Genomic DNA, 25,925 nt, shown 5'->3' on the forward strand with positions numbered 1-25,925 from the left:
ATAACATCAGTATTCTTGTTATCCCTAAAACCCATTGACACATGGTTTACAAATTCAAGCAAGTTTGTTACTGTAGATTTCTCTTTACAAAATCCATGCTGAGAGAATGAAATTAAAAGAGAGATTAAGAAAGTTATTTGGTCAGTGACAATAGCTTCAAAAAGTTTGGGTATAGCTGAGATTTTAGCTATCCCCCTATAGTTCTCAACAGATGATCTAACTCCACTTTTATGCAAAGGTAATATAAAAGAGTTTTTCCACATTGACGGAAAAATACCTTGTTTAAGAGATAGGTTAAAAAGCTTAGTTAGTATTTTTTAACGTAACTAAATAATTTAAGACATCTGTTTCAGAAATAATTGGTGTATTAATAACAGTACTCGGACATAACACTTGATGATATGGCACATTCATAGGGTAGTTTGAGCAATAATTGGATTTGAAGAATTCTGCAAACATATTAGAAATAATATAATTGTCACATGACATTGTTGATTTATATTTCATCGCGGACGGAAAATTTGAAATCCTGCGTTTAGAGTTAACGAGACCATAAAACAATTTCGGATTACGAATAATATTATTTTTTACTTTGATTATGTAGTTTTTATAACATTTTTTGTTAAGTTCCTCAAACTGACGACGCAATTTAGAATATTTTAAATAGTCAACAAGAGCTCCAGTTCTTCTATAAAGTTTAAAAGCACGACCTTTTTTATTTTTTAATTTACATAGCTCATTCGAATACCACAAATTTGAACTTTTTCTTTTGATAATAAAACATTTCGGAACAAATCTTTCAAAAATATTAAAAATTGTTTAATTAAAATTTATATATTTCCAAGGCAGGGTGATAAGAGTCCTCTGGCAAAACTAAAGGATCAGATCGGACCACAGAAACTGTTGAAGTATTATCAACATAGACCAAATTTGTAATGAATTTGTAATGAATTTTTTATGATTAGTTTTTTGAATCCGCGGCATTTTTTGGAATATGAGCAATTACAGTTCGTTTTTGTTTGCGACTAGTGAGTGTGGGAAGATTTATAAGTTTTAAACGACTAGTATACGGGGGAAGATTCAATCTTGAATCCCAATGTAAGTGGCCTAAAGCAAAAAGTAAAAATTGTTTTTGAACGGACTCAAGCTTATCAGAATGGGATTGATAGCTAGGATTCCATACCACAGAACCATACTCCAATATAGGCCTTACCAATGTTGTAAAAAGAATTTTAGTAATATACGGATCACTAAATTCTTTAGACCAGCGTTTAACAAAGCTAAGAGCACCTTTAGCTTTTAAGACAATTGAATTTACATGAGAATTAAAATCTAGTTTAGGGTCCATATTAACTCCTAAATCAACAAAGCTAAAAACTTGCTCTAAACTGAAGTTATTTATTACATAGGGGGAAAGATCAACAGTTCTACGGGAAAAGCACATCGTTTTACATTTTTTAAGATTCAGTGGCATATCATTTTTGTGACACCAAGTAACTAAATTATTTAAATCCGATTGCAACTCAGTCCTTTCGTTATGAGAAGTATATGATTTAAAAAGTTTTACATCATCCGCATATAATAAAATTTCTGAAAACTTAATTACTGAAGGTATATCATTGATGAACAACAAGAACAGAATCGGGCCGAGATGACTACCCTGTGGAACCCCTGAAGTGACACTAATTGAATCGGATAATGTATTATTAAATAAAACTTGTTATTTTCTGTTAGTAAGATATGAGGATACCCATTCAAGAAGTCTTGGTTGAAAACCAAGAAGATTCAGTTTTTGCAAAAGAATTGAGTGGTTTACTCTATCGAATGCTTAAAGTCTGTATATATAACATCAGTATTCTTGTTATCCCTAAAACCCATTGACACATGGTTTACAAATTCAAGCAAGTTTGTTACTGTAGATTTCTCTTTACAAAATCCATGCTGAGAGAATGAAATTAAAAGAGAGATTAAGAAAGTTATTTGGTCAGTGACAATAGCTTCAAAAAGTTTGGGTATAGCTGAGATTTTAGCTATCCCCCTATAGTTCTCAACAGATGATCTAACTCCACTTTTATGCAAAGGTAATATAAAAGAGTTTTTCCACATTGACGGAAAAATACCTTGTTTAAGAGATAGGTTAAAAAGCTTAGTTAGTATTTTTTAACGTAACTAAATAATTTAAGACATCTGTTTCAGAAATAATTGGTGTATTAATTACAGTACTCGGACATAACACTTGATGATATGGCACATTCATAGGGTAGTTTGAACAATAATTGGATTTGAAGAATTCTGCAAACATATTAGAAATAATATAATTGTCACATGACATTGTTGATTTATATTTCATCGCGGACGGAAAATTTGAAATCCTGCGTTTGGAGTTAACGAGACCATAAAACAATTTCGGATTACGAATAATATTATTTTTTACTTTGATTATGTAGTTTTTATAACATTTTTTGTTAAGTTCCTCAAACTGACGACGCAATTTAGAATATTTTAAATAGTCAACAAGAGCTCCAGTTCTTCTATAAAGTTTAAAAGCACGACCTTTTTTATTTTTTAATTTACATAGCTCATTCGAATACCACAAATTTGAACTTTTTCTTTTGATAATAAAACATTTCGGAACAAATCTTTCAAAAATATTAAAAATTGTTTAATTAAAATTTATATATTTCCAAGGCAGGGTGATAAGAGTCCTCTGGCAAAACTAAAGGATCAGATCGGACCACAGAAACTGTTGAAGTATTATCAACATAGACCAAATTTGTAATGAATTTGTAATGAATTTTTTATGATTAGTTTTTTGAATCCGCGGCATTTTTTGGAATATGAGCAATTACAGTTCGTTTTTGTTGCTTTTGCTCGAATTCGCGCACGAAAGCACCAGGTGGCCAAAATGATTCATCAAGTAGCAATTGAAAATTAACAGCTGAAACGCCAATCTTGAAAGAAGATATGTTTCTTTCGTATTTAAAGTTAAATTTTCTGACATCAATATCAATATCGTTAATTTTTAATTTCGACGAGATGTAAAACTTTATATCTTCGATTGTGGTATCCGAAGCGAATCTCGAAACGAAAATTGATTTTCGTTGAGGTATTACTACCAAATTTTTTGCCACAAACTCAGAGTTAATAGGAGGCGGATCCTGAATAGTTTTCCGCTTAAGGTTATCGTTAATTGTTTTCGGAGGATTAAGCACTTTTGAAGAGGAAGGGTTCTCTCCTTGAGGGCAAGGAGATGAGAGATTAATAAGGTCTAATTTCACCGGTGATATACTTCTTACGGACAAAGTGGCAGGTTCTTCATTAGACGGACGTTTACGTTTTGATGAAGGCTTAGCATTATCATCTTGATCATTTAGGCATTTAAATGATTGAAACAACACTTCATAATGCTTAAATTTTTCTGTAAGGTTTTGAAGTTCTCGACCGATTTCTTTAAAATTATTGCGCGCCTGTTTAAAAACTTTAAATAATTCAATATCTGTCGGTCTACACTTTAAGCACGACCAGCGCAGACCCTTTCCATCGAGAATAGAATCTAAGATTCTACCTGTCAATCCAGCACATTTAAGATGGGCAAGCCCGTCACAAAGCCAACAAGAAACAAAACGATCAGAATCACCTTTAATAGTACAATTCGGAAAATTGCAAGTCATTATAAAAAAAAAAATTTAAATTGAAGGAAAAAACAAAATAGTAAATAATAATAAAAATTAAAATATGATATAATAGTAAATAGAAAAACAAAGATAGTTATACTGAATTAGCCGAGATTACAACCAATATAATAGTGAGCAGTTTGAGAAGCACTGAGCCACTTAAAAATAACACGCAAACAGCTGTGAGCAAAAATGAAAGAAAAAAAGACGAATCAAAAGAAAAAGAGCAAATTAAAAAAAAACAATATGCAATCGCACAAACAATTGCAAAGTAGGAAATAAAATTGATAATTGATAACAACAACAAATGATTTAAAAGACTCGGCACCAGAATTTAAGAAAATAGTTAAAATACAATTAAAATTTAAATATAACACAAAAGCAAATTAGCACAAATACTTAGCTTTAGATTTTACTTATTAAAAGTAAACTTTCTTTAATTATATTAATAACATTGATATAATTCAGAGATTCCAATCTAAAATGCTTAGAACAATTACGGGTTCACCATGGTACATGCGTAATGAAAATATCCATAAGGATCTTGATATTCCTATGGTAAAGAAGGAAATAGAGGACAGCAGAAAGAAATATATTTCTAAACTTCGTGAACATCCAAACCCATTGGCAAACGCCTTGGTACATTCCAATCAAACTCGTTTAAAAAGAAGAGATCTACCTGCCTACTAAAGAGCAACGTTCTGCCAAAAAGCTCAAACACATTCTTGAGCTTACTTAGTTGTAAATAGATTTAAGATTTTAATACTTATTGTTAGGCTTTAAACAAAGCAGATTCAATAAATAAAGAAATATTGAAAAAAAAAAAAAAAATATTAATAAATTTAAGCACAAATTCAAGAACCGAGAAAAAATTAAACTTCACAGTTGACGTGTTGCCAGACATGTATATTGTAGAAAAAAATAATTAGCGAAATCGGTTCAGCTGTCCTCGAGTTATGCGCTTAGCAACACATTTTGCAATTAATTTTTATATTATAGATAGCGAGACGTAAATTTAAATTGGAATTCAGAATATAATCTGAACGCCATCTATCAGGCGTAACTGAAACTAATACTATGTTTACATATAACGAGATTATCTCCATTTACGAGCTTAACTCGATAATCTGTAATTAAGAAACGACATTTCTCATACAAAACACTCAGCCCATAGTAACACCTATTGGCAAGAGAGATCCTGCGTTGGAATTCCAGGCTGTCATCTGTATGACTGTCAACAGTGACCTTATCTAGTCTGGAAAAAGCAGAACTAATGGTGCGGTTGTTGCTTCCGATGATATCAATATCATCGGCGTACGCCTGCAGCTGTACACTCTTATAGAAGATTGTACCTTCTCTATTTAGCTCTGCAGCTCGTATAATTTTTTCCAGCATCAAGAGAAGTCACACGATAGTAAGTCACCTTGTCTGAAACCTCGTATTAATTTTGCAAGGATACCAAATTCAGACATAGCGCCGTAGAGGCAATTCCTTTTCATGCTGTCGAAGGCAGCTTTAAAATCGACAAAGAGATGGTGTGTGTCGATCCTCTTTTCACTGATCTTTTCCAAGACTTGGCGCATGGTGAATATCTGTTCAGATGAAGATTTTCCAGCACTAAAGCCACACTGATAAGGTCCAATCAGTTTGTTAACGGTGGGCTTTAGCCTTTCACACAGTACGCTCGATAGAACCTTATAAGCGATGTTAAGGAGACTTATCGCACGGTAATTGGCGCAGATTGTGGGGTCTCCCTTTTTGTGGATTGGGCAGAGTACACTGATATTTCAATTGTTTTCTTTCGACCATATTCCACAAAGAAGTTGAGGCATGCACCCTATTAGGTCTTCGCCGCCGTATTTCAATAGCACGGCCGGCAATCCATCGGCCTCCGCCGCCTTGTTGTTCTTCAAGTCATTCAGCAGGTTGGAGAAGTGTTCCCTCCACAAACTCAGTATACTCTGGTCATCAACAACTAGATTACCTCTGGGGGTCCTACAGGTCAGAGAGAGCAGGAGTGTGATCCGGTCTTGAAACCTTCAGTTAGTCGCCGGATCTTTTCGTAGAATTTTCGAGGATTACCCCTGTCGGCCAGCTTGTCAAGCTCTTCATACTCATGCATTTCGGCCTCTTTCTTTGTTTGTCTGCAAATGCGTCTCGCTTCCCTCTTCAGCTCTCGGTATCTTTCCCATCCCGCTCGTGTTGCGGTCGATCGCAGCATTGCGAGGTAGGCAGTCTGTTTTCTCTCCACTGCGAGACGACAATCCTCATCATACCAGCTGTTTATTTTTTTGGAGATATCCGATAGCCAATAGTTTCGGTTGCAACTGAGCTTGATATGCCGTCCCACAGTTCCCTTATACCGAGAAGCTGATGAGTGCTGTCAGAGAGCAGGAGTGCAAGTCGAGTAAAAAATCGTTCGTCTCTCAGTTGTGATTGCAGCTTCTCGATGTCGAACCTTCCTTGTGTTTGTTGACGTGTGCCCTCAGAAGCGAGTGCGTATCTTAGCTGCTACAAGATAGTGGTCCTAACCTATGTTAGGACCACGGAGCGTACGCACATCAAAAACACTACAGACATGTCGTCCATCTATCACAACATGATCGATCTGGTTGCGAGTGATTCGATCTCCAGCCAGGGGACAGCCAAATAGCTTGATGTATTTCCTTATGCTGGAATCTAGTACTACAGACGACCATATTTCGGGCCCCAGCGAAGTCGATCAGCCTCAGGCCGTTCGGCGATGTTTCGTCATGGAGGCTGAATTTTCCGACTGTTTTGCCAAAGACACCTTCTTTACCCACCCTGGCGTTAAAATCCCCAAGCACGATTTTGACATCGTGGCGCTCATACAAAGTATCTTTGGTCACATTGTCCTTCTCTTCGGTCAGGGCGTGGGCGCAAATAAGCGATATGTTAAAGAACCTCGTTCATACACCGTTGTGAATGCCAGGACTCGACGACGGAGTCTCTCACCCACCACATATCCAACACCAAAATTGCGTTCCTTTATATGGCCGCTGTAGTAGATGTCATAGGGACCCACCTTTTTCCGCCTTGTCCCGTCCATCGCATTTCTTGGATGGCGGTGATGTCAGCCTTTAGTCGTATGAGGATATCAACCAGCTGGACAGAGGCACCTTCCCAATTAAGGATGCATGCCCTTAATTCGGAGTCCTTTATACGTTTGCAGTCGTCGTCATTATCAGAATTGGAGTATCCCATCCTTCCTTTTCATTGGGGGACGTGTTTATATGGTGGGTCCCAAACCCTACGCACAACCGCATAAGCGGGTTTCGCCTTCTCACTTAAGCTCGCCTCCAAGCGGATGTCGGTTGGCTACCCAGAGCATACTTGGTCTAAGGCCGGAAGTCGTGAGCTGCTTGAGCCACATGCAAAAGAATCATTCCTGGCAACTCCCAAGTAAATGACAGTCAGAAACTTTCCTCACTTACATTACGGTAAGGATATTTTAGGCATACAAATTGGTAGAAGTTAGAGTGGCAACATTCATTAACCCTAATTTTTTATGTTTAAGAGAGAGATGCCCGTACTACAATGAAGCTTAAGCTTATGCTGCATACCACAGACAGTACTTTTAATAGTGACACAATAGCATGAACATAATTCGTTCACACAAATTTGAAATTAAAAATGGCAGGCGAAGATAAATCGTAAGTATTTTTGTATTGAATTTTTTAAATGAAAAACTTTAATAAAAATTAAATTTGTTGCAGAAAACGTAAGACGTGGACGGTGGTAGAAACCAAGGGGCTTCTAAAATGCTACTTAGTCCAAGCAATTGAAGAATACATTCCAAACAAATAGCAAGCTGCCGAAAAGTGACGGTGGTACACACGTACCAAATATAAATATACAACTTTTTCTAGGTGGTACAATTTCTCTTCCACCAGTATTTGTTTTGGTCTCAATGCTATTGGTGTATTTCTCTGAATGTAAAATATTAAAATAAATTTGTAAAGTCAATAAAATTAAAATATGTGTCCATAAATATACACCTATTCAATATTCCACGGTCGAACGCCGCAATCTCATGTGCGATTTGAATTTATTCTCGCCATAGCCTTCAATGACTTTGCAAAGATTTTGGCATTTTTTTGTTTCCTCCCTAGCTAGTATACCAGCACTCCTAATCATAAGCTCATCTTCATTTTGTAAATACTGACAAACCTGCACAATAATTTATTTGTTTAAAAAAGCTTTCTTACCAAATTAAAATACTCACTGTTTTCCATTTTCGTTTTTAATATAAAATGATTCTATTTTTTCCACTTTGAAAATTAAATTGTTTTGTTAGCGAACTGTCAAAGAGTTCAGTGCGACCAAGTATAGACAATTCGATTTCAGTGCTGCCAGTTCGTATGAAAATTTGAAAAATTTGCCGAGGACTCATAGAAACAGATTGCATTAATATACCGACAATGTAAAAATTACAATGTAATGGATGCTTATGGTGATAACAATAAATAGAATTCGGAACAACAAAGCGGAGATAAAGTATTACTTCCATATAGGAAGGTAATCCTATGCGGGGAATTCTATCAGCAATTCTTCAACACATACAATGGCAATCGCACATCAATCGTACAAAACAAATTCGAACTAGAATTCGCCGTATGATGGAAGAATCACTCGAGGGAACACTTCTCCGACCTGCTGAATGGCAGTGAAAGTACAACACTAGGAAATGGCGAATAGCAATCACCCGCCTGAAGAACAACAAAGCGGCGGGGGCCGATAGATTACCAGCCGAGCTATTCAAATACGGCGGCGAAGAACTGAAAAGGTGCATGCATCAGCTTCTTTGCAAAATATGGTCGGAAGAAAGCATGCCTGACGATGGGAATCTCAGTGTGCTCTGCCCAATGTATAAAAAGGGAGATCCCACAATCTGTGCCAATTACTGTGTGAAAGACTAAAGCCCACCGTCAACAAACTGATTTGACCTTATCAGTGTGGCTTTAGTCCTGGAAAATCCACAACTGACCAGATATTCACCATGCGCCAAATCTTGGAGAACACCCGTGAAAAGAGGATCGACACACACCACCTTTTTGTCGATTTTAATGCTGCTTTCGACAGTACGAAAAGGAGCTGCCTGACCTCTCCGAGCAGTTCGATACCAAACGAGGTTTCAGACAAGGTGACTCACTATCGTGTGACTTCTTTAACTTGATGCTGGAAAAAATTATACGAGCAGCAGAGCTAATTAGAGAAGGTACAATCTTCTACACGAGTGTACAGCTCCTGGCGTACGCCGATGATATTGATATCAACAAAAGCAACAACCGCGCCGTTTGTTCTGCTTTTTCCCACATGGATAAGGAAGCGAAGCGAATGGGTCTGGAGGTAAATGAGGACAAGACGAAATAACTCCTGTCATCAAACAAAGAGTCAGCGCATTCGCATTTTGGCTCCCACGTCACTGTTGACAGTCATAGCTTCGAAGTCGTAGATAATTTCGTATACCTGGGAACCAGCACGAACAATGTCAGGATCGAAATCCAGCGCAGAATCACTCTTGCCAACAGGTGCTACTTTGGACTGAGTAGCCAATTGAAAAGTAAAGTCCTCTCTCGACGAACCAAAATCAAACTCTACAAGTCCCTTATCATTCCCGTCCTGTTTTATGGTGCAGAAGCTTGGACGATGTCAACATCAGATGAGACGACACTAGGAGTTTTCGAGAGAAAGGTTTTGCGGAAGATTTATGGTCCCTTTTTTGCGGAAGATTTATGGTCCCTTAGACATTGGCAACGGCGAATACCGCAGACGATGGAACGATGAGCTGTACGAGTTATACGACGACATTGACATAGTTCAGCGAATAAAAGACAGCGGCTACGCTGGCTAGGTTAAGTTGTCCGAATGGACGAAAACACTCCAGCTCTGAAATTGTTCGATCATTTATATATATATAACCCCATATCTAACTCTTTTATTTCTAGGTGACACAAACAACCGTTATGTGAACAAAACTATAATACTCTGTGCAACATGTTGCGAGAGTATAAAAAAACTAATACAGACACATACTGATGTGAAGAAATTCAGATATGTCAACACGGATGTAAGCCATCAGATTTATTAAGCCGCGGTATAGACCCTTTAGAGATTATACATGAGACGGTATAGCTGCAAGGGCCGCAATGGTTGTCGTTTAATCCAGAAAAGTTGCGGAGATTCCAGATGAATCAAGATTAGTATAATGGACCATGCGCATATTGAAACGCAGTGCGCATTCATATCATGAATTTTGGCAACCTTGGCGGCTAAACCAAGTAAATTGTTACGTGCTATAAACTCAGTGAATATTTTTCATGAAAATAGAAAAATCAAATTCAATAAGTGACGAAAATCGAAAGTGGTAGTTGGGAAACCCGGCAGGAAGTCGAAGTGAAGTGTCACGACGCAGAGAAACAGCTGTTACAAAAAAATCCAATTCGGACAGCACCTGATAAATTCGCTCTCACCATCTTTGACCTATGAAAAGCCTCTATACAATAAGTAAATAAGTTTATTCTAATATTCTTATCAAAAACACAAACCAATTAAAAGCTGAAAATCAAATGCTTAAAGAACAAATCGCCCACTTGAGTCTAATTATAGCCAATCGCAATACGAACCTGATGTAGAGGAATTGGCTTTGGAAACAGATTGGATTTTAAAGAAAAGCAAAAGGCCTAGTAAAAAGCGTAAGGCTGAAGCTTCGCCAGAAGTGATAACAAAAGAAAATGCAATATCATCGAACGGTGAAAACCACATCGTAGCTAAAAATGTTAAACCGAAGTATGAACCACGGCCTCCGCCCATTATGATTTCAAATATCTCTGATTATCAGGAACTAAATAGCCAAATTAAAGCTATTACCAAAAGTTATTTTGTTCTAAAACTCCTAAATAACGACATTTATAAACTAAGTGATGACTATAGATCGGTGGCGAAAATATTGTCCGCTTCCGGAGCATCATAGTGTAACGAAAATGGCACCAGAACAAACTAGAATTGACAATCGAAATCGATAACATGCTAGATGTATCTAGACATCGATATTTGTAGTTACCAGAATGTGCGAGTGCCGATGTACCGCTTACAATCGACTATATAAGGGCAGCAAGAGAGAGTGAGGACAATTCTATTGAGAGAGTTGTCGAGTAAAGTGTAAACAAGTTACAAGTTAGAGTTGTAAAGTAGAGTTTTGAGTAATAAAGTGTTAAGTTATAAGGAATTATAAATAAAGATTAGTGTGCAGCCATTAAAGTGTGACTTTTATTTGACAATCCAGTGATCGAACTCAGGGTAGAGTTTTAGAGTAAACGACAGATTTTGGAAATCCGTTACAATAGTATTCCTTTGAAGACAAACAAACGCGCCGAATAAAGGTTATGATTAAAAATCTCCATAATTCGTGCAGTATTAGTGCTGATTTAAAAGAACAAGGTTTAAAAGCTCAAGTGGAAAACACGAGAACCTTTAAATATGTCTTTAGCTACTTTTAATTCCAATGAAAATCCTCGTTGAAGAATATATAGAACTTTTCAATACACACCAGAGATCTGCATTGAGTAATAATGAAATTAGTGCACAAACTCATGAGCCAAACAAATTGGTGTAAATGAGTACTAATACAAATATCAAAAATGACACCAAACCAAAAAAAACTCATAGTAATTCTACACTTATATGAGCCGTCAATTTATGACTCAAACGAGCGTATATTAAAAATTTCATTTTACTCACTTGTTCATTGGTCACGATGAAAATAAACTTGAATGAGCTCGCTACACTGATCGGCATGAGTGGAATTGTGACTTCGTAGCTGAGGACGAAAGTCAAGATACCCAGTGAGAACTTCGTCACATTACATGTTTCATTATTTCATTGAACATGCATTTTCGTGCGTCTTTATTTATTTTCAATACATTACTATTAAAAAAAATATATTAGAACCTAAAAGTATTAACTTTACTGTCATTAATTAACTTAAAACATCAAATGTAATACACGACATCAAAGAACAAAACACATCGTTAGTCATTTCCCGCAGGGCACTTTTGCCTAGCGGCGGCACAGCCTTCGTCAGTTTTACTTTGATCCTATTCGTATCACTTTATTTATTTAGCTATACTATTGGTGTTATTTTGGTGGTATGACTCATTTTTGTTTAACTTGACTGAATTATTGGCTCATGAGACAATTGAGCACTTCAACGATACGTATGAAGAGAAACTTACTCATTTTTCATTCTCTCGCTTTGTGTGCTGTGCGTAAATGTGTTTTAGTGGATCTTTGTGTTTGATGATTTTTGACTTATATGCACTAATACTATTTTTTGTGTTACTCAACCAATGACTCAAAAAAGGGAATAATTGCAGTTCTCTGATACACACCCACACAATTTATTTATGGGACGCGACTTTAATGTGAAACATGTTTACTGGGGATCGCGCCTACGACACGCTAAAGGGCGATATTTATTCCAGGCAGCTCAAGAAACGGGATGTGAGTTTGTATCGACCGGAACTCGAACTTACTTGCTAACGGATACCAACAAAATACCAGATGTAATAGACTTTTTATAACTAGGAAAATATCTCGCAATTTCATCGAAATAGAAGGTGGGTTAGTTCTAAGCTCCGATCACGCTCCGCTATATTTGGCTCTAAGTGAAACAGTTATTAAAAGAGATCTATATTTAAAGCTATACAACAAAAATGCGGACTGGACATCGTTCAAACACATACTTCAGACTAAAATAAACTCTGCACAAATCACAACAATTGAACAGATAGAGTTAGAAGTTGACACTTTTACAAAAGAAATCCAACAAGCAGCTTAGAATAGTACTCCGGAGATAAAGCGAAAAATTATAGGTTCAAATTACCCTAAAGGAATAAAAATCCTCTTAACAAAGAAAATAAAATTACGACCGACCACTCGACAAAACTAACCTCAATAAGGCAACAAATGATTTAAAACGTGAAATCGCTCATATTAAGAATGAGTCAATTTATAACTATTCATCTCAACTATCCGCTGACAAAAAAAAAATGATTACTTACTTTGGAAAAGCACCAAGTATATCAAACGCCCAACAAGCCACGTTGCACCATTAAAACTTGCATCAAATATCCTTTTTGAAAAATTAGTTTATAAAAGATTGAAATCCATAATCGATGAAAAGCAGTTAATCCCATCGCATCAGTTCGGCTTCAGAAACAAGCATTCAACAATAGAACAAATTCATAGACTAACATCCGAAATAGAAAAACCCTTGGAGGATGGAAACGTATGCTCAGCCGTATTCCTTGACGTTCCGCAGGCGTTCGACAAGGTATGGCACGAAGGCCTTATGCAAAAACTAAAATCATGTCTTCCGATTGAGTATTGTGCTCTTCTGTAATCGTATATCACCTTGAGATTTTTCCGTGTAAAACGAGAGAATGAATTCTCAAAACTAAAAGAAATTAAAGAAGGAGTTCCTCAGGGAAGTATTTTAAGTCCACTTTTGTACATTCTGTATACAAGAGACTTACCATTAGCACCAAACAGCATGACTGCCACTTTTGCTGATGAAACAAAGAACAGCTGAAAAGGCTGCGCTAAAGTTGCAACATGCAATCAACTCTGTAGTAAATTGGACTCAAAAATGGAGAATAAAACTAAAAGGTGGCCAGTAGACTACGCTGGAAAGAGCATATCAAAATAAAAAGGATTGAACTTAATCTCAAGTTATCAAAAATGAAGTGGTTAATTGGACGAAGGTCAAACCTGTCCATACACAACAAAGTGCTTCTCTATAAATAAATAATCAAGCCGGTATGGTCATATGGTGCGCAACTGTGGGGATGTGCCAATGATAATAGTATTAATATTATACAACGTGCTAAGAGGCACGTTGTGCGAAAACAAGGTGCTAAGAGGCATTGTAAATGCTCCTTGGTAATGCAGAAATGCTGATATTCATCGAGACCTAAGGTTTAATACAGTTGCCGAAGAAATAACGATTCAGGCAGAGGCCCACTACAAAAAGCTTAATGAACATGTGAACGAGGAGGCGAGAAATTTCCTCTTAGATGCAAGCCTCTCTAATCGATTATGTCGAAAAAAACCACATAATTTAGTTGGAAGTTAAAATAAAACGGAATTAATTATTATACAACCATATGTATATGAATGTTATTATTCATTTCTATGTAATTTGTTTGTAAGATACTCAAATCAAACTGCTCGTTAGTTTTAAAACTAGTTGTAGTGATATCAAACAATGTTATAGTTTTAAAAAAATTTTTGTAATAAAAAAAGAATCATATCATGATGCTATTTATTTGTTAGAATGACTGGATTCCGGGCCTTCGTTGTGCACAAAGATGATACCTGCACATATATGTTATTAGTGTGTGACATAATCGCACCGATGTTCAAATGATGGCAAACCCATCCCCCGATCAAGTAAGAACAAGCTTTGTTTTGATTTTGTTTGAAATTCATACTTGAATAGTTCCTCCTAGACGAAAGAATATGTTTCCCATCTGACAATTTTTTAATAATTTCTTACCAGCGAATATCTTTTTTACCAACCAACACAAAATGTGTTTTATGAGGAGTAAAAAAACATAGATGAGTAAGTCGTACCCTGGTTTAGTGAAAACAGAATATAATTGTATACGTATGTACATATGCACATGGATTCGAAGACGAGGTTTTCAAGATTGGCTATATTGAACAAAATATACGGAAGATACAGAATGTCGAAGTCGAATCGAAGAAGGAGCATAATAGATATTGCTCGCATTAGGTGCCAAGAGAAAATGGATAAAGGGACGGATACTTAAAATAGTAATACCCATATTAGCAAAGCTATCGCAAGATATTCGTTATGATTTTTGCTACTCAAGAAAAAAATTGTCGAGATTACAACTGCAAACGCAAAAAATTTTGCAAATTACCAAAGCGGAATAATTATCACCTTATATATATATATATATATATATTTGGCGTAGGAACCGCTTTAAGCGATTATAGCCGAATCCACCAGAGCGCGCCACTCATTCCTCCTTTTTGCTTTTTGGCGCCAACTGGAAACACCAAGTGAAGCCAGATCAGTTTGCACTTGGTCTTTCCACCGGAGTGGAGGTCGTCCTCTTCCGCGGGTTCCTCCAGCGGGTACTGCATCGAATACTTTCAGAGCTGCAGTGTTTTCTTCCATCCGTACAACATGACCTAGCCAGCGTAGCCGCTGTCTTTTTATTCGCTGAACTATGTCAATGTCGTCGTATAAATCGTACAGGTCATCGTTCCATCGTCTGCGGTATTCGCCATTGCCAATGTTTAGAGGACCATAAATCTTGCGCAAAATCTTTCTCTCGAAAACCCCAAGAATCGTCTCATCGGATGTTGTCATCGTCCACGCTTCAGCGCCATACATCAGGACGGGAATAATGAGCGACTTATAGAGTTTGATTTTGGTTCGTCGAGAGAGGACTTTACTTTTCAATTGCCTACTCAGTCCAAAGTAGCACCTGTTGGCAAGAGTGATTCTGCGTTGGATTTCAAGGCTGACATTGTTGGAGTTGTTGTCCATACACAACAAAGTGCTTCTCTATAAATAAATAATCAAGCCGGTATGGTCATATGGTGCGCAACTGTGGGGATGTGCCAATGATAATAGTATTAATATTATACAACGTTTTCAAAACAAGGTGCTAAGAGGCATTGTAAATGCTCCTTGGTAATGCAGAAATGCTGATATTCATCGAGACCTAAGGTTTAATACAGTTGCCGAAGAAATAACGATTCAGGCAGAGGCCCACTACAAAAAGCTTAATGAACATGTGAACGAGGAGGCGAGAAATCTCCTGTTAGATGCAAGCCTCTCTAATCGATTATGTCGAAAAAAACCACATAATTTAGTTGGAAGTTAAAATAAAACGGAATTAATTATTATACAACCATATGTATATGAATGTTATTATTCATTTCTATGTAATTTGTTTGTAAGATACTCAAATCAAACTGCTCGTTAGTTTTAAAACTAGTTGTAGTGATATCAAACAATGTTATAGTTTTAAAAAAATGTTTGTAATAAAAAAAGAATCATATCATGATGCTATTTATTTGTTAGAATGACTGGATTCCGGACCTTCGTTGTGCACTAAGATGATACCTGCACATATATGTTATTAGTGTGTGACATAATCGCACCGATGTTCAAATGATAGCAAACCCATCCCCCGATCAAGTAAGAACAAGCTTTGTTTTGATTTTGTTTGAAATTCATACTTGAATAGTTCATCCTAGACGAAAGAATATGTTTCCCATCTGACAATTTTTTAATAATTTCTTACCAGCGAATATCTATTTTACCAACCAACACAAAATGTGTTTTATGAGGAGTAAAAAAACATAGATGAGTAAGTCGTACCCTGGTTTAGTGAAAACAGAATATAATTGTATACCTATGTACATATGCACATGGATTCGAAGACGAGGTTTTCAAGATTGGCTATATTGAACAAAATATACGGAAGATACAGAATGTCGAAGTCGAATCGAAGAAGGAGCATAATAGATATTGCTCGCATTAGGTGCCAAGAGAAAATGGCTAAAGGGACGGATACTTAAAATAGTAATACCCATATTAGCAAAGCTATCGCAAGATATTCGTTATGATTTTTGCTACTCAAGAAAAAAATTGTCGAGATTACAACTGCTAACGCAAAAAATTTTGCAAATTACCAAAGCGGAATAATTATCACCTTATATATATATATATATATATTTGGCGTAGGAACCGCTTTAAGCGATTATAGCCGAATCCACCAGAGCGCGCCACTCATTCCTCCTTTTTGCTTTTTGGCGCCAACTGGAAATACCAAGTGAAGCCAGGTCACTTTGCACTTGGTCTTTCCACCGGAGTGGAGGTCGTCCTCTTCCGCGGGTTCCTCCAGCGGGTACTGCATCGAATACTTTCAGAGCTGCAGTGTTTTCTTCCATCCATACAACATGACCTAGCCAGCGTAGCCGCTGTCTTTTTATTCGCTGAACTATGTCAATGTCGTCGTATAAATCGTACAGGTCATCGTTCCATCGTCTGCGGTATTCGCCGTTGCCAATGTTTAGAGGACCATAAATCTTGCGCAAAATCTTTCTCTCGAAAACCCCAAGAATCGTCTCATCGGATGTTGTCATCGTCCACGCTTCAGCGCCATACATCAGGACGGGAATAATGAGCGACTTATAGAGTTTGATTTTGGTTCGTCGAGAGAGGACTTTACTTTTCAATTGCCTACTCAGTCCAAAGTAGCACCTGTTGGCAAGAGTGATTCTGCGTTGGATTTCAAGGCTGACATTGTTGGAGTTGTTAATGCTGGTTCCCAGATAAACGAAATTATCTACAACTTCAAAGTTATGACTGTCAACAGTGACGTGGGAGCCAAGACGCGAGTGCGCTGACTGTTTGTTTGATGACAGGAGATATTTCGTCTTGTCCTCATTCACCACCAGACCCATACGCTTCGCTTCTTTATCTAGTCTGGAAAACGCAGAACAAACGGCGCGGTTGTTGCTTCCGATGATATCAGTATCATCGGCATACGCCAGGAGCTGTACACTCTTGTAGAAGATTGTACCCTCTCTATTTAGTTCTGCAGCTCGTATTATTTTTTCCAGCAATAGATTGAAGAAGTCGCACGATAGTGAGTCACCCTGTCTGAAGCCTCGTTTGGTATCGAACGGCTCGGAGAGGTCCTTCCCGATCCTGACGGAGCTTTTGGTGTTGCTCAACGTCAGCTTACATAGCCGTATTAGTTTTGCAGGGATACCAAATTCAGACATCGCGGCATAAAGGCAGCTCCTTTTCGTGCTATCGAAGGCAGCTTTAAAATCGATAAAAAGATGGTGAGTATCGATTCTTCTCTCTCGGGTCTTTTCCAAAATTTGGCGCATGGTAAATATCTGGTCCATGGTGGATTTTCCAGGTCTAAAGCCACACTGATAAGGTCCAATCAGTTTGTTGACGGTGGGCATTAGTCTTTCACACAATACGCTCGACAAAACCTTATATGCGACATTGAGGAGACTTATACCACGGTAGTTGGCGCAGATTGTGGGGTCTCCCTTCTTATGGATTGGGCAGAGCACACTAAGATTCCAATCGTCAGGCATGCTTTCTTCCGACCATATTCTACAAAGAAGCTGATGCATGCACCTTATCAGTTCTTCGCCGCCGTATTTGAATAGCTCGGCCGGTAATCCATCGGCCCCCGCCGCTTTGTTGTTCTTCAAGCGGGTAATTGCTATTCGAATTTCTTCATGGTCGGGTAATGGAACATCTATTCCATCGTCATCGATTGGGGAATCGGGTTCGCCATCTCCTGGTGTTGTACTTTCACTGCCATTGAGCAGGTCGGAGAAGTGTTCCCTTCATAATCCCAGTGTGCTCTGGACATCCGTTACCAGATTACCTTCTCGGTCCCTACATGATAATGCTCCGGTCTTGAAACCTTCTGTTAATTGCCTCATCTTTTCATAAAATTTTGGAGCATTACCCATGTCGGCCAGCTTTTCAAGCTTTTCATACTCACGCATTTCGGCCTCTTTCTTTTTACGTCTGCAAATGCGTCTCGCTTCCCTCTTCAGTTCTCGATATCTATCCCACCCCGAACGTGTTGTGGTCAATCGCAACGTTGCCAGGTAGGCAGTCTGTTTTCTCTCCACTGCGGAACGACAATTCTCATCGTACCAACTGGTTTTTTGGCGTTGCCGGAGACGAATTGTTTCGGCTGCAGCGGTATGCAATGAGTTTGAGATGCCGTTCCACAGCTCCCTTATATCGAGATGCTGATGAGTGCTCTCAGAGAGCAGGAGTGCAAGTCGAGTAGAAAATCGTTCGGCTGTCGGTTGTGCTTGCAGCTTTTCGACGTCGAACCTTCCTTGTGTTTGTTGACGGGCGTTCTTTGCTGCACAGAGGCGAGTGCGTATCTTTGCTGCTACTAGATAATGGTTTGATTGCGCGTGTTTCGATCAGGGGACAGCCACGTTGCTTGATGAATTTTTTTATGCTGGAATCTGGTACTACAGACAACCATATTTCGGGCCCCAGCGAAGTCGATCAGCCTCAGGCCGTTTGGCGATGTTTCGTCATGGAGGCTGAATTTTCCGACTGTTGTGCCAAAGACACCTTCTTTAAAATCGCCAAGCACGATTTTGACATCGTGGCGGGGGCAGCGCTCATAGGTGCGCTCTAGGCGCTCATAGAAAGCATATTTGGTCACGTCGTCCTTCTCTTCCGTTGGGGCGTGGGCGCAAATCAGCGATACGTTGAAGAACCTCGCTTTGATGCGGATTGTGGCAAGACGTTCATCCACCGGGGTGAATGCCAGGACTCTGCGACGGAGTCTCTCTCCCACCACAAATCCAACACCGAATTTGCGCTCCTTTATATGGCCGCTGTAGTAGATGTCACAAAGACCCACCTTCTTCCGTCCTTGTCCCGTCCATCGCACTTCTTGGACGGCGGTGATGTCTGCCTTTAGTTGTATGAGGATATCAACCAGCTGGGCAGAGGCACCTTCCCAATTAAGAGTCCGGACATTCCAGGTGCATGCCCTCAAATCATGATCCTTAGTACGTTTGCAGGGGTCGTCATCAAAAGGGGGGTTTCTCATCCGAGGCTCGGTGTTTGTTTTCATTGGGGAGATTTCTTTATGTGGTGGGTCCCAAGCCCTACGCACAAGCGGGCTTCGCCTTCTCACTTTAGCTCGCCTCCAAACGGATGTCTGTTAGCTACCCAGGGGATACTTGGTCTAAAACCGGAAGTCGTGAGCTGCTTGAGTCATATGCAAAAGAATCGTTCCTGGCCACTCCCAAGTGAATGGCAATCAGAAACTTTCCTCACTTGCGTGAACTTCTACATATGACCCCATCCCATTTTATGTTACATTATAAAATAATTATATACTACATACATATGTATATTTATTTTATATGGTTCTTAAAAGTTTCTATAATATACCAAAATAAACGTATACGCATATTTTGTATTATAATTGTAAACAAAATCGAAAGAACCATACGCATAATGTTTGTAAATTTGTTTACATGCATATGTGCGTAAACATGTGCCTCACGATTTCTTGTAAAATATCGGACAACGAATGTGCGAAAATTGTGATTTTTTTGTTCTCATGTGAAAAAGTTGAAATCAATGTCGCGCGTTCGCAGTCAAAAAGGTCCAGGTACCCAACTCATATTATCGTTTATTATTATACTCTTGCAACATGTTGCACAAGAGTATTATAGTTTTGTTCACATAACGGTTGTTTGTATCACCAAGAGATAAAAGAGTTAGATATGGGGTTATATATATATATATAAATGATCAGGATGACGAGTGAAGTTGAAATCCGTCTGTCTGTAAGACTGTCCGTGCAAGCTATAGTAAAAAATTGAGATATAATAATGAAACTTGGTTCACATATTCCTTGGCGCCCTGAGGAGGTTGCTTTTGAAGATGGGCAACATCAGTCCAATGCCACGCCCACAAAATGGCGAAAACCGAAAACACATAAAGTGTCATGACTAATCCATAAATAAAGTTACGGAAGTAAAATTTGCAACAGAGGATCACATTAGGGAGGGGCATATTTGGGTGTAATTTTTTTTCAAGTGGGCCTGGCTCCGCCCCCAAATAGGTATTTTGTATATATCTTGCAAACCAATGAAGCTATATAAAAATTCTGAAATCGGATAATAACCACGCCCACCTCCCAAACAAATGTAAGGTTGAAAATTACTAAAAGTTAGTTAACTCACTAACGAAAAACGTCAGAAACACTAAATTTTACAGAAGAAATAGCAGAAGGAAACTGCACTCAGATTTTTTTACAAAATGGAAAATGGGCGTGTCGTCGCCCACTTATGGGTCAAAAACCATATCTCAGGAACTACTCGATAGATTTCAATGAAATTCGGTATATAATATTTTCTTCACGACCACGACTAAGTTCCTTATAACTCAATTTTGAATTCCATCTTATTCCTTCACTTTATAATATGTACATAAGGAACCACTGAAGATAGCGGAATAAAACTTTACACAAATAGTGTATATCATTTTTGGCTTCAATTGTGAAAAATTGTCGAAAACGGACTATAACTTTTCAAGGCCCCAGATATCGAACATGTGGAGTAAATTTTAACCGAAAATATGAGTAAATCTCTTGGATAATTTAATGTAATTCAGAGGAAATTGTTTTCTTCTAACAGTGTTCTGTTCCAAAAATTCTTAAAATCGGGTCATAACACTCCTAGCTCCCATATACCTAAGTATAAGTTTTTCAAAATTACGGTGGGCTTTATTACGCATATATGTATATGAGTAAAATATGTGCTGTTACATCCGAACTTAGCCCTTCCTTACTTGTTGAGGTTGACAAACGTACAAATGTACGCATATTTTTACATATGTAAGTTTGTGTATGCATTATTTGTTTAGCATTGTTATACACATGCATATGTACATATAGAATACTGACACACGTACATAAGAATGTGCAGATATATGTATTGTCTGTATGTGATTGGCGTTGCAACCGTTTAGCCGGTTATAGCCGAATCGACGATAGTGCGCCACTTCTCTCTCTCCTTCGCAGTTCGGCGCCAGTTGGAGATTCTAAGTGTAACCAGGTCGCTCCTCACTTGGTCCCTCCAACGGAGTGGAAGCCTTCCCCTTCCTCGGCTTTCTCCGGCGGGTACTGCATCGAACACTTTCAGAGCTGGAGTGTTTTCGTCCATTCGGACAACGTAACCTAGCCAGCGTAGCCGCTGTCTTTTTATTCGCTGAACTATGTCAATGTCGTCGTATAACTTGAACAGGTCATCGTTCCATCGTCAGCGGTATTCGCCGTTGCCTAAGTTCTGAGGACCATAAATCTTGCGCAAAATTTTCCTCTCGAAAACTCCTAGTGTCTCATCTGATGTTGACATTGTCCAAGCTTCTGCGCCATAAAGCAGGGCGGGAATGATAAACGACTAGAGTTTGATTTTTGTTCGTCGAGAGAGGACTTTACTTTTCAATTGCCTACTCAGTCCAAAGTACCAATTGTTGGCAAGAGTGAGTGATAGCATGCTACACCAAAACCTATGTTTATTATCATGCCATGAGTTGTAGAAGAATAATTGCAACCCTGTGTCTGCTGTCATAATACAAATACACACATACATTTTGCTAATATTTTGTTTTCTGCTATGGGGTGTTCTCGTTCAATTGCATATTTTGGTGTAGTATTTTTGCATTCCGTGCAATCGTACAATCTTGCAAGAGCAAGAAACTCCCTATATTGTTGCACGGAAACCATATGTCTGTCTATGGCAAAAAGCCGGTCAAAAATTGCTACACATTATCTAGTCTTCGTCGTTAATTGATGGCGTCTGACTCATTAAAATAATAATGGCTATAGTTACCTTTTAACAATTCGTAATAACAAACGACGTGTGTAGGCATAGTTCCGTTGCGTAAAATAGGAAACTACTAACAAAATTAAACTTACCAATCAAAAAGTCTCCATCGCTATTATAAAACGCAGTTTTCTCCATAGAAGTAGTGCAAATGTAGATATGTATAGCAAGACCATGATGGCTATGTACATCACCTGAGCCGCATATCGTGTGTATACCCTCTACAAAGTTTACGTCTTCCAAAGGTATATCAAAAGGTTTCCAACGCATCTATTATGGAGATTGTTATTAACATATATTTTTTAATAATACAATTTTTGAATTATTGAGACCTAAGATCTTGAAAATTGGTTTCTTTGATGTTGTATAGTCAAATAACGATTTTATTAAGGGAAACGAAAGATCCATCATACGAATTTCTAAAAATATGAATTATTAAATTATATTATATTCACTAAAATTTAAAAAATATATATACATATATTCTATAAAGTATTTATGAATAACTAAAAAAAAATTTCCAATTTTCTTAAAATTTTGTGTATTACTTTTTTCAGAAAAGCATGAAACTTTACTTTTCTTAATCAAAAACTGTTACTTGAAAATACCACAATTCTAAAACGACGGCGATAATAGCGCTCTGATTCTGTAATTTGCATGGATCTTAACTATTCTAATTTTAAATCATCATTAAGATAAAAGTTTTCTTACTTGATTAGGATTTGGATGTTGTCCATTCCAATCATTATTTAAACCCGTTTTACCATTAAATGGCTTAAAAGGTTCGTGCGTTACACTAGGACGTATTCTGTACAACCATGACTTTAAGTTTTCTTTGCGGGGCGCTGTGAAGGCACTTCCTGATATTTGTTCTGCATATAAACCATAAGGACAAATCTGAGGAGAGTTTTGACCGTCCGGGAGGGAGCCAGGACATCTTTTATCTTCCGATGAAAAGTATGATCCAAACCCATTCATGTACTAAAAAAAAACATTTATTCAAAAATTGTTTTAATAAATTCTAATTGAACATGTCATCGTTTAGTTTAAAGTAACATGAAGTTGATGCATCCCACCTTAAAAAAACAATTACGATCGATTAACCCTCCATTACTAACCTTAAGGTCGAATCGACCCAGACACGCAAACTTTTTAAATTAACAAAAAATAAAGAATATTTTTTAACGCAAGATATATGTGTAATCTAAATTTGTACATATTTAAACGTTTATAAACAATAAGAATAAGAAACATGTAAAATATTAAGCATAAAAAATTGTTTTAAAAAATAGCCTGGGTCGATTAGACATGTGTATGTATGTGATTGGCGTTGCAACCGTTTAGCCGGTTATAGCCGAATCGACGATAGTGCGCCACCTGTCTCTCTCCTTCGCAGTTCGGCGCCAGTTGGAGATCCCAAGTGTAACCAGGTCGCTCTCCACCTGGTCCCTCCAACGGAGTGGAGGCCTTCCCCTTCCTCGGCTTCCTCCGGCTGGTACTGCATCGAACACTTTCAGGGCTGGAGTGTTTTCGTCCATTCGGACAACATGACCTAGCCAGCGTAGCCGCTGTCTTTTTATTCGCTGAACTATGTCAATGTCGTCGTATAACTCGTACAGGTCATCGTTCCATCGTCTGCGGTATTCGCCGTTGCCAATGTTCTGAGGACCATAAATCTTGCGCAAAATTTTCCTCTCGAAAACTCCTAGTGTCGTCTCATCTGATGTTGACATCGTCCAAGCTTCTGCACCGTAAAGCAGGACGGGAATGATAAGCGACTTGTAGAGCTTGATTTCGGTTCGTCGAGAGAGGACTTTACTGTTCCATTGCCTACTCAGTCCAAAGTAGCACCTGTTGGCAAGAGTTATTCTGCGCTGGATTTCGAGGCTGACATTGTTCGTGTTGTTGATGCTGGTTCCCAGGTATACGAAATTATCTACGACCTCGAAGTTATGACTGTCAACAGTGACGTGGGAGCCAAGACGCGAATGCGCCGACTGTTTGTTTGATGACAGGAGATATTTCGTCTTGTCCTCATTCACCTCCAGACCCATTCGCTTCGCCTCCTTATCCATGCGGGAAAAAGCAGAACAAACGGCGCGGTTGTTGCTTCCGATGATATCAATATCATCGGCGTACGCCAGGAGCTGTACACTCTTGTAGAAGATTGTACCTTCTCGGTTTAGCTCTGCAGCTCTTATAATTTTTTCCAGCATCAGGTTAAAGAAGTCGCACGATAGTGAGTCACCTTGTCTGAAACCTCGTTTGGTATCGAACGGCTCGGAGAGGTCCTTCCCAATCATGACGGAGCTTTTGGTGTTGCTCAACGTCAATTTACACAGCCGTATTAGTTTTGCGGGGATACCAAATTCAGACATCGCGGCGTAAAGGCAACTCCTTTTCGTGCTGTCGAAAGCAGCTTTAAAATCGACAAAAAGGTGGTGTGTGTCGATCCTCTTTTCTCGGGTCTTTTCCAAGATTTGGCGCATGGTGAATATCTGGTCAGTTGTCGATTTTCCAGGTCTAAAGCCACACTGATAAGGTCCAATCAGTTTGTTGACGGTGGGCTTTAGTCTTTCACACAATACGCTCGATAGAACCTTGTATGCGATATTTAGGAGGCTGATCCCACGGTAATTGGCGCAGATTGTGGGATCTACCTTTTTATGGATTGGGCAGAGCACACTGAGATTCCAATCGTCAGGCATGCTTTCTTCCGACCATATTCTGCAAAGAAGCTGATGCATGCACCTTATCAGTTCTTCGCCGCCGTATTTGAATAGTTCTGCCGGTAATCTATCGGCCCCCGCTGCTTTGTTGTTGTTCAAGCGGGTAATTGCTATTCGAATTTCTTCATGGGCGGGTAATGGAACATCTGTTCCATCGTCATCGATTGGGGGATCGGGTTCGCCATCTCCTGGTGTTGTACTCTCACTGCCATTCAGCAGGTCGGAGAAGTGTTCCCTCCATAATCCCAGTATGCCCTGGACATCGGTTACCAGATTACCACCTTGGTCTCTACATGAGGATGCTCCGGTCTTGAAACCTTCGTTAAGTCGCTTCATTTTTTCATAAAATTTTCGAGCATTCCCTCTGTCTGCCAGCTTCTCAAGCTCTTCGTACTCACGCATTTCGGCCTCTTTCTTTTCTTGTCTGCAAATGCGTCTCGCTTCCCTCTTCAGCTCTCGGTATCTATCCCATCCCGCATGTGTTGTGGTCGTTTGCAATGTTGCGAGGTAGGCAGTCTGTTTTCTCTCCGCTGCGAGACGGCACTCCTCATCGTACCAGCTTGTTTTTTGTCGTTGCCGAAAACCAATTGTTTCGGCTGCAGCGGTACGCAGTGAGTTTGAGATGCCGTTCCACAGTTCCCTTATATCGAGATGCTGATGAGTGCTCTCAGAGAGCAGGAGTGCAAGTCGAGTAGAGTATTTCGTGGCTGTCTGTTGCGATTGCAGCTTTTCGACGTCGAACCTTCCTTGTGTTTGTTGACGGGCATTCTTTGCTGCACAGAGGCGGGTGCGTATCTTCGCTGCGACCAGATAATGGTCCGAGTCTATATTTGGTCCTCGGAGCGTACGCACGTCTAAAACACAGGAGACATGTCTTCCGTCTATCACAACGTGATCGATTTGGTTCCGCGTGTTTCGATCAGGAGACAGCCAAGTAGCTTGATGTATTTTCTTATGCTGGAATCTGGTACTACAGACGACCATATTTCGGGCCCCAGCGAAGTCGATCAGCCTCAGGCCGTTTGGCGATGTTTCGTCATGG

General features: G+C 38.8%; 1 protein-coding gene across 1 annotated transcript in view; it reads right to left on the reverse strand.

The window, feature by feature from the left end:
* LOC105219453 (homogentisate 1,2-dioxygenase) overlaps positions 1–25,925 on the reverse strand; it is a 64,233-nt gene that overhangs the window by 25,307 nt on the left and 13,001 nt on the right. The window contains exons 2-3 of the mRNA XM_054227946.1: positions 22,866–23,135; positions 22,247–22,424 (exon numbers count right to left, since the gene is read on the reverse strand). Of these exons, the coding sequence (XP_054083921.1) occupies positions 22,247–22,424; positions 22,866–23,135 (448 nt within the window). The remainder of the gene's footprint in view (positions 1–22,246; positions 22,425–22,865; positions 23,136–25,925) is intronic.

This window comes from Zeugodacus cucurbitae, chromosome 3, assembly GCF_028554725.1.
Source record: "Zeugodacus cucurbitae isolate PBARC_wt_2022May chromosome 3, idZeuCucr1.2, whole genome shotgun sequence".
Lineage (NCBI taxonomy): Eukaryota > Metazoa > Arthropoda > Insecta > Diptera > Tephritidae > Zeugodacus > Zeugodacus cucurbitae.